The 13,533-nt window shown below is 44.2% G+C and overlaps 1 protein-coding gene across 1 annotated transcript in view; it reads left to right on the top strand.

Annotated features, from left to right (window-relative positions):
- Positions 1-2,663: 2,663 nt before the first annotated feature.
- LOC140686630 (serine/threonine-protein kinase Nek10-like) overlaps positions 2,664-13,533 on the top strand; it is a 69,104-nt gene continuing 58,234 nt past the window's right edge. Inside the window, exons 1-4 of the mRNA XM_072940836.1 lie at positions 2,664-2,704; positions 4,455-4,584; positions 5,103-5,173; positions 12,827-13,040. Of these exons, the coding sequence (XP_072796937.1) occupies positions 2,664-2,704; positions 4,455-4,584; positions 5,103-5,173; positions 12,827-13,040 (456 nt within the window). The remainder of the gene's footprint in view (positions 2,705-4,454; positions 4,585-5,102; positions 5,174-12,826; positions 13,041-13,533) is intronic.

The following is a 13,533-nucleotide window of genomic DNA, read 5'->3' as shown; positions in this document are numbered from 1 at the left end:
CAAGGGACACCAGTATGAGTAACATAAGAGAGGAAGTAGCCTGTAATTGTAATTGATGGGACAATGGATGGATATACTTAATAGAAGTGATTCGTTGTCTTGCTTCAGATATTTTAATTTTCAATCTATCACGTATCTTTTCTTCAAAGAATAAGAGACTCTGTCATCTGAGTATTACATCTCCTTGTTGACGGGGTAATTGTCTAAGATTTCCTCCTGAGGGTTGATGAGTAATACTAGGCTTGAGTAGAACTTGTTCATGTTCACTTTGAGTTCTAATTACAATGGCAAGTTGTCTGAGGGCTAGAAAGAGGCGACCCCGAGTATAAGCTTGTGTAGAGGAGAACCCCAGTGCTATGGTGGCCCCAGCAGCAGCTCACAAAACAGCGTGAGCTCCCCCCAGGCCCTAAGCATCACAGATGACCTGGACACGAGGCACACTTTTCAGGAATCCCCTCAGTAGGTAGGTTGTTTATCCAGCCCTCCCTTCTTATTCTTTCTTTTTAATTTGGTACCGTATTTTATTTGATTTGGGTTGATTCCTCAAACAGCTGTGGAGTGGGCATTTGTCATATTTTTGGCTGTCGTGAAGACCTTTGAACGCCTTTTCTGTATTTGGGGAGCTTCCTACTTTTTGAATGTCCTCTCATTAAAGAAGGCACCAGAAAGAAAAGTGCTCTTTTAGCTGCCCTTGCAGCTGTACCAGGTGGCTACCATGTGGCCTCAGCAAGACTTGGATCTGCAGGTGGTGAATGGGAGACAGCATGCACTGGGCAGAGTCCAGTTTGGAGGCAGGGCAAGGGCGGTGGTGGAAGACGGTGGTATTGGCGTCCTGGTGTCTGCTGTCCAGTGTCAGTGGTGAAGGCTGTGCCGGGGAGACGTTCTCACTGAAAAGCCCCCAAGGCTGGCTCTTGGGTCCTCCCAGAAACCCTGTGAGTCTCCTAACGGCATTTACTAAGTGCCTTTTCTGCATAAATGAGCTTCCATGCCTCTGTGGGATAAGGTGCAGTACTAATAGATTTTAATTTCAAAAAGAACAAAAGAAAAGAAGATGCATCAGGAATACACACATTCTCCGACTCCCTCCTCCCCAACCCCAGTGGGAGGGAGATGCAGAAATGCTGGTGGCTCTCTCTGTATTTATTGCTAATTTTAACAAGTAGCATTTTCTGAGCACGAGGCATTCTCTGATATAACACTTTCAGCAGTCGTATGAGAAGGACTGTCGTTGTCCCATCTACAGAAGGAAGTTAAATAGCTTGTCTTATCCTGAGTTCCACAGAAAATGGAGCATAAATGCTAGCCCTTTTGTGGGAGGTGGTGGTCCCAGGGCATTGAGAGTGAGATGAATTGAGAAACACGGAAGGGAAGGGAGGTCAAAATACAGTGTGGTGTGTTGCCAAGCTGGCCACAGCTTCAGTAGAAACCACCAGTTACTTGGTCAAGGGGCATGTCTCTGGGTGGATCTTAAGGCACCTGTGTGCATTAGAAGAGTCCATTGGGGGAAATAAGGGGGGAGAATTCATCTCTGTTTCTCATTGGTCAGAGTTTGTCCATAGGCCCTAACTTCTCCATACTTCCGGGTTGTGTTCCCCACCCCTCCTGGCAGTGTTGTGGGGCAGGGTCACCTATGGCAAGAGTCACCCTGTAGAGCAGGTGGCCTCCACCTGGGTGCAGAAGTTGCTGGAGCTTTCATCAGGGCTACCAAGAGGAAATCCAGAATTCACCCCGGGGAGCCAGACAGCTGTCCTTGTTAGGAAATGGGGCTCTCTACTGGATAAGCTGGGGAGCATCCAGGAGGCAGCTGGACCAGGACAGATCGGGAATGGACATGCAGGTACATCCCTCTCATCTCTGTCTCCATCACCATACGGTATTTTCCCCGCTTGTCTATGTCTGTGTCTCTGTTTCCTCTTCTCATTAAGACACTCGTCATCTTTATTAGGGCCCACCTCAATCAAGTATGAACTCGTCTTAACCCGATTACATCTGCAAAGACCCTATTTCCAAATGAGGTCACATTCATAGGTATCAGGATTAAGGACTTCAACATATATTATGGGGCCCAGTTCAACCCACAGCAGCATCTCCATAACATTCGGGTTGTTTTTGAGGCAATAAGGCTGTCATGCCCAATAAGCAACCCAAATATGTTGTGGGAGCCCCGGGGTAGGGAGGCTCATGGGCGTCTAGGCGGGACTGGCTGTAAAGCAGACAAGTACTGAGCTAGACCTTGAGGGGCCACAGCGCTTCAGGGGCAGACTCAGAGGGAGCAAGCCCTGCGGAGGTTTGGGAGGAGCAGGCAAGGAGGAGGGAGAAGAAAGAGAGCCAAGAGAAACTAGAGTCAAACAAGACACGAGAAAGTGTCCGCGGAGGAGCACAGTGCTTTTCCTAGGTCACAGCATCCTGTATGCAGAAGGGCCAAGCATTGAGAATTGTCGCTTCCATGGGATGATTTCATGACTCAATGGAAAGGACCAAAGGACACCCCTTAGATCTGCAGATAGGCAGTGATTACCAGGAGTGGTTTTGGGGGAATGGTAAGGGCTTTGGGGTAGGGGGAGGTGACAAGCTGTCACAGGTAGAACCAGCAACAGCTCGTGGAGAAGTGTGCTGTGAACTGTGAGAATGAGGGTGGTGGTGAGAGGCCAGCAGAGCTGAGGATGCTGGTGTCCAGAGCAGAAGAAGCCACTGATGGGGAGAGGTAAAGAGGGGAGAGAGGGCATGTATCCGTGGAGCAAGCGAGAAATCAGGACCCGTGCTTCAACAAAGTGCCTTCGTTCTGATGTCGTCTGAACAGTGAGGGGGCTTTTACATATTATTTAATATGAAGAGAGTTTTAGAATATTTTTGAAAACTATTGAATTAGATATTCCAGCTCTTTTAAAAAATCTGTTATTAGCTGTAGCTCTACACAGAGTAATTTATAGGAAAAGATTGAATAAACACATTCAGAGAATCCAGATTTATTTAAAGTCATGTTTTCAAAAGGACATCGAGAGGAATAACAATTATAGCTGTAATTTATTTGCATTTCAGTTCCTAACTATCCCTTAAAATTTGGATACATCTAAATTTCGCCTTTAAATATTGACTTGCATTAGAAAAAGTTTCTCAGCACTGGCCTAGTAAAAACACTTGTTTAGGGTTTTTACACCAAAATGAGATTTTTAATACTGGTTTGTTTTTTCAAGCTCTCTGCGCAAGTAAATTTACTGATCATGATAGATTTTTGAAAAAATACATGTGCTGTTTATCATTATGAAATTAATTCATGACGGTTGGAAGAATTTGAAAAATATATAAATGTATCATGAATTTAGAATCATATTATTCTGCCACCTATCCCTAACCATTATTTTGGTTTTTTTTAATTCTTTTTTATTGTGAAATATTTCATTAGTTAATAAACATCCATTTATACACACTGGTTTCAATATATTCTAGCTATATTATAATCTGCTGAGGAAAAATGTTTTGAAGAAGTTATGCTATGTATTCATTCAATTGAAGACCCCTCCCCATTCTATTTCCTCTTCCTCCCCAGAGGTGATCACTACATTGAAGTTGACATATACCCTTTCTGTCTGGGTTTTCATGCTTCTGTAATGTGCGTAACCATTCATTAACAGCACGCAGAAGTGTCATCAGCAGTTGAACGGTCTGCCTCAGCCAGACCCTCACAAGGTGGTCTCAGCCCAGGCTCTGGTGGGTGGCCCAGCCAAGGCCTCCACACACAGATCGGAGGCGCCTGGTCTGGGAGCGCAGCCGTGACTGTATACGTGGCTGACTGGGGTTGACAGGGAAACCGAGTTCGTTACTGCAACTCCCTCCGGGACCTGTGGGACACTGGCAGAGTGCCACGTCTGGCGTGGGGAGGGCAGTTTCCTCCCGGGAGGTCTGCCAGGCAAAGCCCGTGGTTGGACCCGAAAGATCACACACAGGGTTTGGCCTAGAGCTGTATCCCTTAATATGGCAACTCTGTGTTCAACTTTTTAAGAACTGCCTAACTGTTTTCCAATAGGCTGCACTATTTTACTTTCCCATCAGCAGTGTATGAGGATTCCAATCTCTCATCTTTTTTTTAAACAACTTTATGATTCCTGTACAGTAAACTACACATATTTCAGATGTATAACTTGATGAATTTTGACAGATGCCTACACCTATGAAACCATCGCCACAATCAGGATAGCTAGCATTTCCATCACTCCCTGAGAGGTGTTTATGAAGTTCATTGTTATTTGTGGCTTAAAGTAAAATTCCTTAGTTGTGCTGCTCAGCTCACCAAGCCTGAGAGTATTCACAGACACTTTTTAATGTTATTTGAATTAGTGAGCCAGAGTTTTTTTTTTTTTTTTTTGCGTCTCCAACTATAGCTTGAAACTGGAACTTTTTTCCCGTGCTGACTTCTCCCTTTATCACTGTTCATGACCATCGTCATTTTCCCGCAGCCCCGAGGTGCTGAAGAGTGAGCCGTACTGGGAGAAGGTGGATGTCTGGGCAGCAGGCTGCATCCTTTATCAGATGGTGACTCTGAGCCCTCCCTTCTACAGCACCAACATGCTCTCCCTGGCTACAAAGGTAAGTAACCTTGGGAGGCAGGCAGGATCTCATGTTGCCAAATCTACCATTCCTTTTCTTCTCAGATAGAACCTTTGTGATTTGAATGCAACTGTCGATGAAAAGAGGCATTGTTTTATTAGCCGCTTGACCCAGTTTATTTTTTGTTTCATCCAAATCTGCATCTTGTGCTGTGGCCCACATTCCCCTATAATTGTCTTCAATTTATCCTAGAAAATTATCAAAATAAATATACCACTTTGCTTTTATTCTTAATTGTGTTTTGGACTACCCTCAACCCAGCATATTATATTATACTACACATCATTATGAACGTGAGGTTAACTTTAAGTCAGCTTGAAAAATACAATTTTTTGCTCAGAAACTTTCAATTTATATGAATTTTTCTGTTTTGTTTCTGATGAAAATGTGTGCACGAGGTTATGATGCTTGTTGAGTAACTCTAGTTTTGTGGCCAAGTACCACCCCCTAGAGGCACCGTAGGTTCTTTACGTCTGTAACTCTCCCCTGTTTGGCAGATCGTGGAGGCGGTGTATGAACCAGTGCTGGAAGGCGTCTACTCTGAAAAGGTGACCACCACCATCAGCAGGTAATTTTGTCTCACAACCGCGAACCTGTCGGGATTATCAAGAAATACCTCACAAAGTCACTATGTAAATATTTACAAAGGGGAAGGGATCCCAAAGAACCCAAGCCTAGAAAAACGTTTGTGCATCACCAGTCATGGGGACCATTTGTAAGTCACCCAAGTGTCCAAGAAGACGTAGGACATTGACTTGACATACTGCGACCATTAGATTGATGATTCAGAAGGCTTTGTATCAGCCTGTGAAACAAGTGCGATCTGAAGCTTAGGAAAACAAAATGTGCAACTGTTTATAACTATCAGATAAGACATAAAAATAGGTGTAGATGTGAAAAAAGGCTGGACAAGAACACAGTAAACTAAAAAAGGCCACGTCAAATGATAAAATTACAAGCATTTTTTTATTCATATTTTTAAGTTGGTAATATTCTATTTTTAAGTTGATAATGTTATATAATAATTTCTCAAAGAAAGTCAGAAAGAAGTGCTCCAGCTAGCCAGGTAGGAGGAGTGTAATGAAAGTCCTTATCCCTTTGGAGTCCCCACAGGGCTTGTCGCAGCTGACCTCACCCGTGCTCTCTGCCCCCTCCACCCCAGCCACAGGGAGCCCCTGTGCGTCCCAGCAAGCACACTCCCTCTGGCCCGTCTCTCCTCCCCTTCCCCCCACCCCATTCTCTTCCCTCTGATACACGCGTGGCAGAGGCCCTCCCTTCCTCTGGGTCGCTGCTGAGATTGGAGCTCTGTGTTACCGGGGCGCCCTGATGCCCCCCAGCCTCCCAGCACTTGCCCGCTTTGCAGAGTTCATGGACCCCACCACCCCTAACATAATACGTGTGCCTGCTGCCTTGTTTCTTTGTTGTCTCTCTTCCCCACCAAAAGGAAAACTCCACAAAAGTAGGGGCTTTTTAAGCTTACTTTACAGCTGTTCAGTGCCCAGAGCGATGCCCAGTGCAAAGCAGACGCTTAACAATTGTCTGGTTGTATGCATAAGTGACCTTTACCTGTCTGACTGTTACTTCTGGACCATCTTCTGTTCTAAAGTTGGCCCCAGAGTATTACTCCGCCCCATCAAGCCGAGTCAGATCCTTATTATTGTAATAGAAATCTGAGGGTCGCCTCAGATAGAATCTTCATCGTTCCCCTGGCCAGTTCCCTTCAGACTCAGTTCTGTGTCTTTCCTCGCTCAGCGCCGTCTCTGACGGAATGGAATAGACACGCTGCCATGACTGCGCCCCTTCCCTCTGGCTTCCCCTCCCAGCCCATTGTTCAGGCATAATGGATACTCCTCATGTGTTTGTAGGATTGTATCTTGAATCCTTCCTCACTCAGCACGACGCTGTCCTACGTCCTAAGCACCTCAGGCCCAGCAGTGGCTGAGTTTCACTAACTGTGGACTCTGAGCAAACAGTCTGACTATTTTCTCTGCACCTGTTTCCTCATCTGATAAAGTGGGGATCACAGCAGTACCAGCCTCATCAGGCTGGTGTGGTGATTATACGAAGTAACACGTGCAAATCACTTAGCACAGAGCGTGGCTGCGGATAATCTGGAGCCATGCTGGCAGTTCTCATTGTTAATGTCCCGGCCAGTGAGCTCACATCCCTTTCTAAATCATCTGAATTCCATGTTTACCAGATCTGTCCTCTTGCTGATGAATCCAGACAAACGTATTTAAAATGCTCGTCTGCTGTTCTCTGCTATTTGCTTTCTGGGAAATGCCTTAAAAATTCAGGAAGTCTCCAGAGATGTCAAGACACGAGAACCAAACTGACTCATTGAAGCTCTCCTTTTCTTAGGTATTTGATTGCCACAAAGTCTGGGGGACGTAGTGTGGAGAAAAAGTACAGAGACTTTGTTCTGACCTTGTGGCACTGGGCAGACAGGGCCTTCACTTGCTCCTGATCGTCCCCTTGGCTGTTGGTATCCACGCCTCTTAGTAGCAGAGTCAGCGTTAGATCCCAGCATTATCATGAAAAGCTTAAGAACCTTAGTAGGTTCTAGAATCAAGTAGATTCTAATCCCCTCATCCACTCACCTTAACCTTCCCGAGCCCCACTCTTCCCGTCTGTCATGTATGGGTAGCAGTAGTAACCACTCACGGGCTTGCTCTGAAGCTGGAATAAGATCGGGCTTCTGATGCTCTTAGCACGGTACCCAGCACATAGTAAGTCCTCCATAAAATTAGGTATTGGCATTATTAATAATATTATTTATGGAATGAAGCATATAAAAATTAAGATGTATTTGATGAAGGATGGTAAAGGGGGAAATGAGATTACAGAAGGACTTGGTCTAGTCTGGGGATCGGGGAAAGTTTCTCTGAAGAAAGGACATATAATCTGAGACCCAGACATTCAGTAACTTTCAGTGAGCAGAGCGGAGAAAGCACTTCACAGACCCGCATCTCTGAAGGCTTCCCTCAGCGGGACAGCTTGTTGGTCTGAAGAACTGGAAGAAACTGGAGATGCAGAACAGCAAGCAAAGAAGAAAACAGATAGTGAGTGGGTCTGGGAAGCTGCCAGGGGCCAGGGTTGACTAGCTGCTGTAGGCCACATCGAGGGCTTGAATTTTTATCTCCAGCACTGAGGAGTGGACTGAAGGGCTATTAATGGGTTGAGACATAGTGAAGATTTCTTCTTCAGCAAGGACCATTCCTCTAGGGAATAGAGCAGGGGGTGTGAGAAGGGAGGGAAAAGCAGGTCCACCTGTGCTGAGTGGTGACGGTGGCTTTGACTGGACTGGTGGTGGTGTTGATGGAGAGAAGTGGGGTTGTTTCGCTGTGTGTTGAAAGTTGAGTCAACAAATGTTGGAGTTCAGTTATACGAGGATGAAAAAATACTTAAGTTAACTGGGAAAATGGAATGACACTGAGAATATTAAAACAAGTGGATTTGTGATGTGGAACTTCAGCAAATGGAACCAAGCCCATGGAGTAGAAGTTCTGGGGAGGCCAGGGTTAGCTCACCGTTAGGAAGTGTGTGTCAGAATTAGAGTTTCCACAGTGGAGCAGGCTGCTGGGTGGGTGGTGAGTCCCCTGTCAACCAGGTTGTTTAAGAGGATGGACGATCACCAGTAGGGGACAATGCAGTAAATATTTTGAGTACACTTCTAATTCAAAATATTAGGGTGCCCATAATTAGTAGGAACTGAGCCTGAAATTTTATGACTGACTACAAATTCAGATTGCAGCATGCAGCCTGTAACAGATACAGTGTTCACTGAAAGTTGTTCAAGACTCAGTGCCTGGGTTCATATCCCAAATTTTATCTTTAGAAAATTTGACATACAACCAAAACCCATTGTGAGTTGCATGCAATTACATATTCCAATTGCTTTGGATTTGTAGTCTTTAAAAATTAAGTTTAAAAAGAACTAGGGAACAAATTCAATTTCCCGTTTTCTTAGTTTCTTAGCAGGCTTTTAAATTGGGAGAATAGCTTGGTAGCCCAGAAGAGTCTGGGGCAGAAAATACGTTTTTTGTTGCTCTACCCAACACCAGCATTGCTGTTTTTGCCTTCCAGTCCACTGTTAAGAGAGTGTTTACTTTTTAAAAAGGAAGAACATTTCCTTTTATGCACAAAATATCCCAGTTGCCTAAGTTTTCTCTTTCTACGCCTGGTTGCACAAGCCATCTGGTGCTTTGTGTCACTGCCCACGACAGCGTGCACGCCTGGAGGGGACGGAGCCGGGTGGACCCCAGCCCTGCCTCTGACCAGGGCGCAGGCACCACCGCCAGCGCGTGTCACTGCTCACCCGTGGGAGGGAGCAAAGTCAGCTCGGCGGCGCAGCGCTGCCCCTCCCGTCACGCCCAGCCTCTAGCCACGTGAGCACACCGGGGACACAGTGACACCAGCACAGAAGTGCAGCCCCCGGGCCTCAGGCCCTGAGCCCACACCCCTACCAAGGTGGAGCATGCCAGCACCCCTGGGAGAAACCCAGCTCCCTCAGGGTCCTGCTCCAGCCCCTGCAGCCCTGATCCCTCCTTTGACAGGGCAGTGACAGCCACTGAGCAGAGAAGCCCCAGTTTGGCCCTTGGCCTGGCTCTGGCCCCTCCAGCGCCACCCCTACCTCCCACCAGGGTGGCGGCCACCAGCACACGTGGAAGAAGTTGCGGCCGGTGCTGCTGTCAGATCCACCTCCCGCCAAGGCCCCTGAGCACATGCAGTTGCACAGGGATGTTCCCACACAAGGCACGCCTGCAAGACCAGAGCAGGTAACTGTTTCTCCTAAATTCAGAGAGACAGAGAAAGGTAAACAAAATGAGAAGAGGAGAATATGTTTCAAAAGAAATAACAAGGATACACCCTGAAAAAAAACCCTAATTACCATGATAAATCATTTACCTGATGAAGAGTTCAAAGCAATGGTAAGAGAATGCTAACTGAACTTGGGAAAAGAATAAATGAACACAGTGAGAACTTTAAGAAGGAACTGGGAAATAGAAAAAAGGACCCAACAGAGCTAAAGAATAAAATAACTGAAATGAGAAATACCGTGGAGGGAATTAACCGCAGATTAGGTGACACGGGAGAACGTATCAGTTATGTGGGAGGCACAGTAATGGTAACCACCCTATCAGAACAGCAAAAACAATACAACCAACAGATTTTTAAAAAGAGTAGTTTAAGGGACCTCTAGGACATCGTGCATACTAACATTCAAATTACAGTGATCCCAGAAGAAGAGGAGAGAAAGGGGTCGAAAATGTATTTGATGAAATGATGGCTGAAAACTTCCTGATGCTGAAGAAGGAAACAGACATCCAGGAAGCACAGAGGGTCCCAAACAAGCAAACACAAAGAGACCCACCCCCGGACATCCCATTATTGAAAGGGCAGAAGTTAAAGATAAAGAGAGACTTCTAAAGGCAGCAAGAGGAAAACAAAGAGTCAGTTACAGGGAATCCCCAGAAGAGTGTCAGCTGATTTTTCTGCAGAAACATCGCAGGCCAGAAGAGGGCGGCATGATATGTTTAAAATGCTGAAAGGGTGGAAAGCCCTGCAAAGTTGAATACTCTACCCAGCAAAGCTGTTATGCACAACTGAAGGAGAGATAGAGGTTCTCAGACAAAAGCTAGAAGAGTTCATGACTACTAAACAGACCTTACAAAAAATATTAAAGGATCTTCTTTTAAGTGGAAAAGAAAAGGTACAGTAAGGAAGAAATTATAAGAAGGGGAAAATCCCACTGATAAAGGCTGTGGATCAAATGCAGAAAAGCTTTTGAAAAATTCAGCACCCATTCATATTAAATAATCTAAAGAAGAATGATTTATAGAGGGTGCGTATCTCAACCTAATACAGGTGATTTATAATAAACCCACAGCTAACATCATATACAATGGTGGAAAACTGAAAACTTTTCCTCTAAAATCAGGTACAAGGATCTGCACCTTCTACATTTCTACTTAACATAGCATTGGAAGTCCTAGCCACAGCATTCAGACAAGAAAAAGAAATAAAAGGAATCTATATCAGAAGGGAAAAAGTAAAATTGTCACTATTTGCAAATGACATGACACTGTACTTAGAAAACCCTGAAATCTCCACCAAAAGACTGTTAGAACCAATAGCTTGCTATTGAGTTGCTAATAGTTGCTTTCAGTTATATTTGCTATTTGCATCTTGGCTTCAGGTCAGATCAAATTACATATACATATATACATAACTATATATAATCAAGCACACATAATTGTATCCAATGAGAACCAATGCAGAGCATCTGTTAGGAAACCATAATGGAGCCACATAGATTATGCAGCGCCTGCCCACGGCTCTGTTACCATGGAGACACGTGCACATTCGCACCTGATTTGCAGAGCAAGAGGACCGCGCGCTTCACGTTATGTGGGCTGTGGTGATGTGTAGCTCCAGAGATCCGTCCGCGTTTGCATTTCTGGATTCCTGAAGTAAGCACTTTGTGGTGGTTGTTTCAGAAAAACACGCCACGCCTAGAATTTGAAATTAAATCAGCGAGAACCAACTGTTTGCATTCTCCATCTTTCCTTTGCTCTACCCTCTTTAAATTGTTAACCCGAATAACTTCAAAGTGCATCCAGTGAAGAAATGAACATTAAAATACTCTGAAATCTCCAAAAAGATGAATACACAGGACTCTGTTGCTTTTCTATACACAGCAAATACTAATGAACTATCAGAAAGAGAATGTAAGAAAACGATGCTCTTTACAATTGCATCAGAAAGAGTCAAATAGCTAGGAATAATCTCAGCCATCGAAAAGAATGAAATTTTGCCATTAGCACGCACGTGGATGGACCTGGACCTGTAATGCTTAGTGAAATAAGTCAGAGAAAGACAAATACTGTATGTTACCACTTACAGGTAGAATTTAAAAAGTAAAATGAAGGAATATAATAAAATAGGACAGACTCACAGATACAGTGAACAAACTAGTGGTTACCAGTGGGTAGAGGGGTGAAGAGGTACGGACTGTAAATATGTGTATACAAATATACAAGAATGTATTGTACAGCACGTGGACTATAGCTGATACTTTGTAATAACTTTACATGGAATATAATCTATAAAAACTCACTATGTTGTATACCTGAAGCTATTTTAACATCATAAATCATCTATCACTTAAAATAAAAGAAAAAAGAAAATTAAAAAAACCCCTCAAATAAATAAATACAAGAAAGAATAATAAGGAAAATTATAAATTAGAGTGTTATTTTTACTTCTGTTACTGATAGTAATTTTGTGTAGTAATTCCTGTGCATTGCCTGGAGACATCCTTATAGGTGAAAGTTGTGTTAACTATGGGTTGCTAAATCAAATAGAAGGTGTGAAAATTAGATCTTTTTCTCCAAGTCCAAATAAGTTAAAATTTATTGAGAAGTACACATGATTCAGTGAAATTAGAGCTTTTGATTTTTTAAAAAATAGACTAAATAGTACAGTGAGTGCCAGAAGGATTTAAATTATGCTAAGCAGTGATCTTGATAACCGGCTCCCCGGGCATCTGGAGTAGCCTTCTGCTGGGGGTTGGCTGTGACGGGAGCAGTCCTCACTTTAGTGGGCTGATTGGTGTTTCCTACCTCCAAAATCTGAGAAAGTTTCGGCATGCAGTGTGTCAGATTAGCTGCTTTAAAAAAGAGCACTCCACACACCTTAAACCACCAAGTAACTGGGTTGAATTTTGTTTTTATGAAGTCGTGTTTTGTAAGACTCACTCATCAAGACGTGTTGACATTACCCCCGCACAGCTGGGAAAGGTGACTAAGCTGTGACGCCCCACCCCACCCTGCCACCAGAATCCTTCCTTCCTTGTGGTGCATCACGTGTGATGTTATTGGGACTCCTGTTTGTTTCACTGGCCAGCGAGGTCGTGTGGTTTTGGAAAAGAGCCACTTACCCAGGAGAAGCAGACCCCGCCCACCCCTCCTGAGACCCCTCCTGGCCTCTGACCCTTGCCCACCAGCCCCCCTGCAAGGAGAACAGTGCTGTCCCCTTCTCCTTCCCAGACTTTCCAGATGTCTTCTGAGAAGTCTCAGACTGAACACTGTGCTCGAGGTCTGTCTCACCCCAGGTTCTCTTGGGTGCAGACGCCGTGGTGGACACACAGCAGCATTTACCCTTGACCCTCCACACCCCGTGGCCTGGTCCTGACTGTGATTAGCTTATTTTCTTTTAGATGCCTCACGCTGGATGCAGAAGCCCGCCCAGATATTGTAGAAGTCAGCTCCATGATAGCCGATGTCATGATGAAATATTTAGACAGTTTATCCACATCCCAGCTGGCCCTGGAGAAGAAGCTGGAAGGGGAACGGAGGCGCACACAGCGGTATTTTATGGAAGCCAACCGGAACGCCGTCACCTGTCAGCATGAGCCTGCCCTGCTGTCTCACGTAAGTGACAACCTTTCAGTCTCTTCAGGATGCTTTCTGCTACACTCTCTGAGGCCTATCATGCTTGTGCTAAGGAAGATTCGTCTTAAGTTAGAAAAATATTCATTGCTACATATAATATTTCACCATTATATAGTTATATATTTGCATATATTTTGATACCTTAAAATAAGTCACTATAATTGATGTTCCAAAGGTGTAATGCATAATTTGTTGTAAATTATAAAACCAGAGTTATCAAAAAGATCTCTTAGAAATTCTTCGCTTATAATCTCTGTATGAATAGCAGAGACTGCTTATAATTAACTTCTTCAGCAATCTGGAAATACGGATGAAAATGCTGTATGTTGATTTAGAGAAGGAAATCGTATTTGTCTTAAAGTGTTTTTTATTAGTCTATGTAATTGCTTTCATTAGTCTTGGTGATGGTAATAATTTTGCCATGGTATAAATCAGAATGTGCGCTGTTATTTTTCTTGCCAGTAACCTTTAA

Source organism: Vicugna pacos, chromosome 17 (assembly GCF_048564905.1).
Source record: "Vicugna pacos chromosome 17, VicPac4, whole genome shotgun sequence".
In the NCBI taxonomy this organism is placed as follows: domain Eukaryota; kingdom Metazoa; phylum Chordata; class Mammalia; order Artiodactyla; family Camelidae; genus Vicugna; species Vicugna pacos.
The sequence above is the reverse complement of the archived record's forward strand: the minus strand, read 5'-3'. Positions and strand labels throughout refer to the sequence as shown.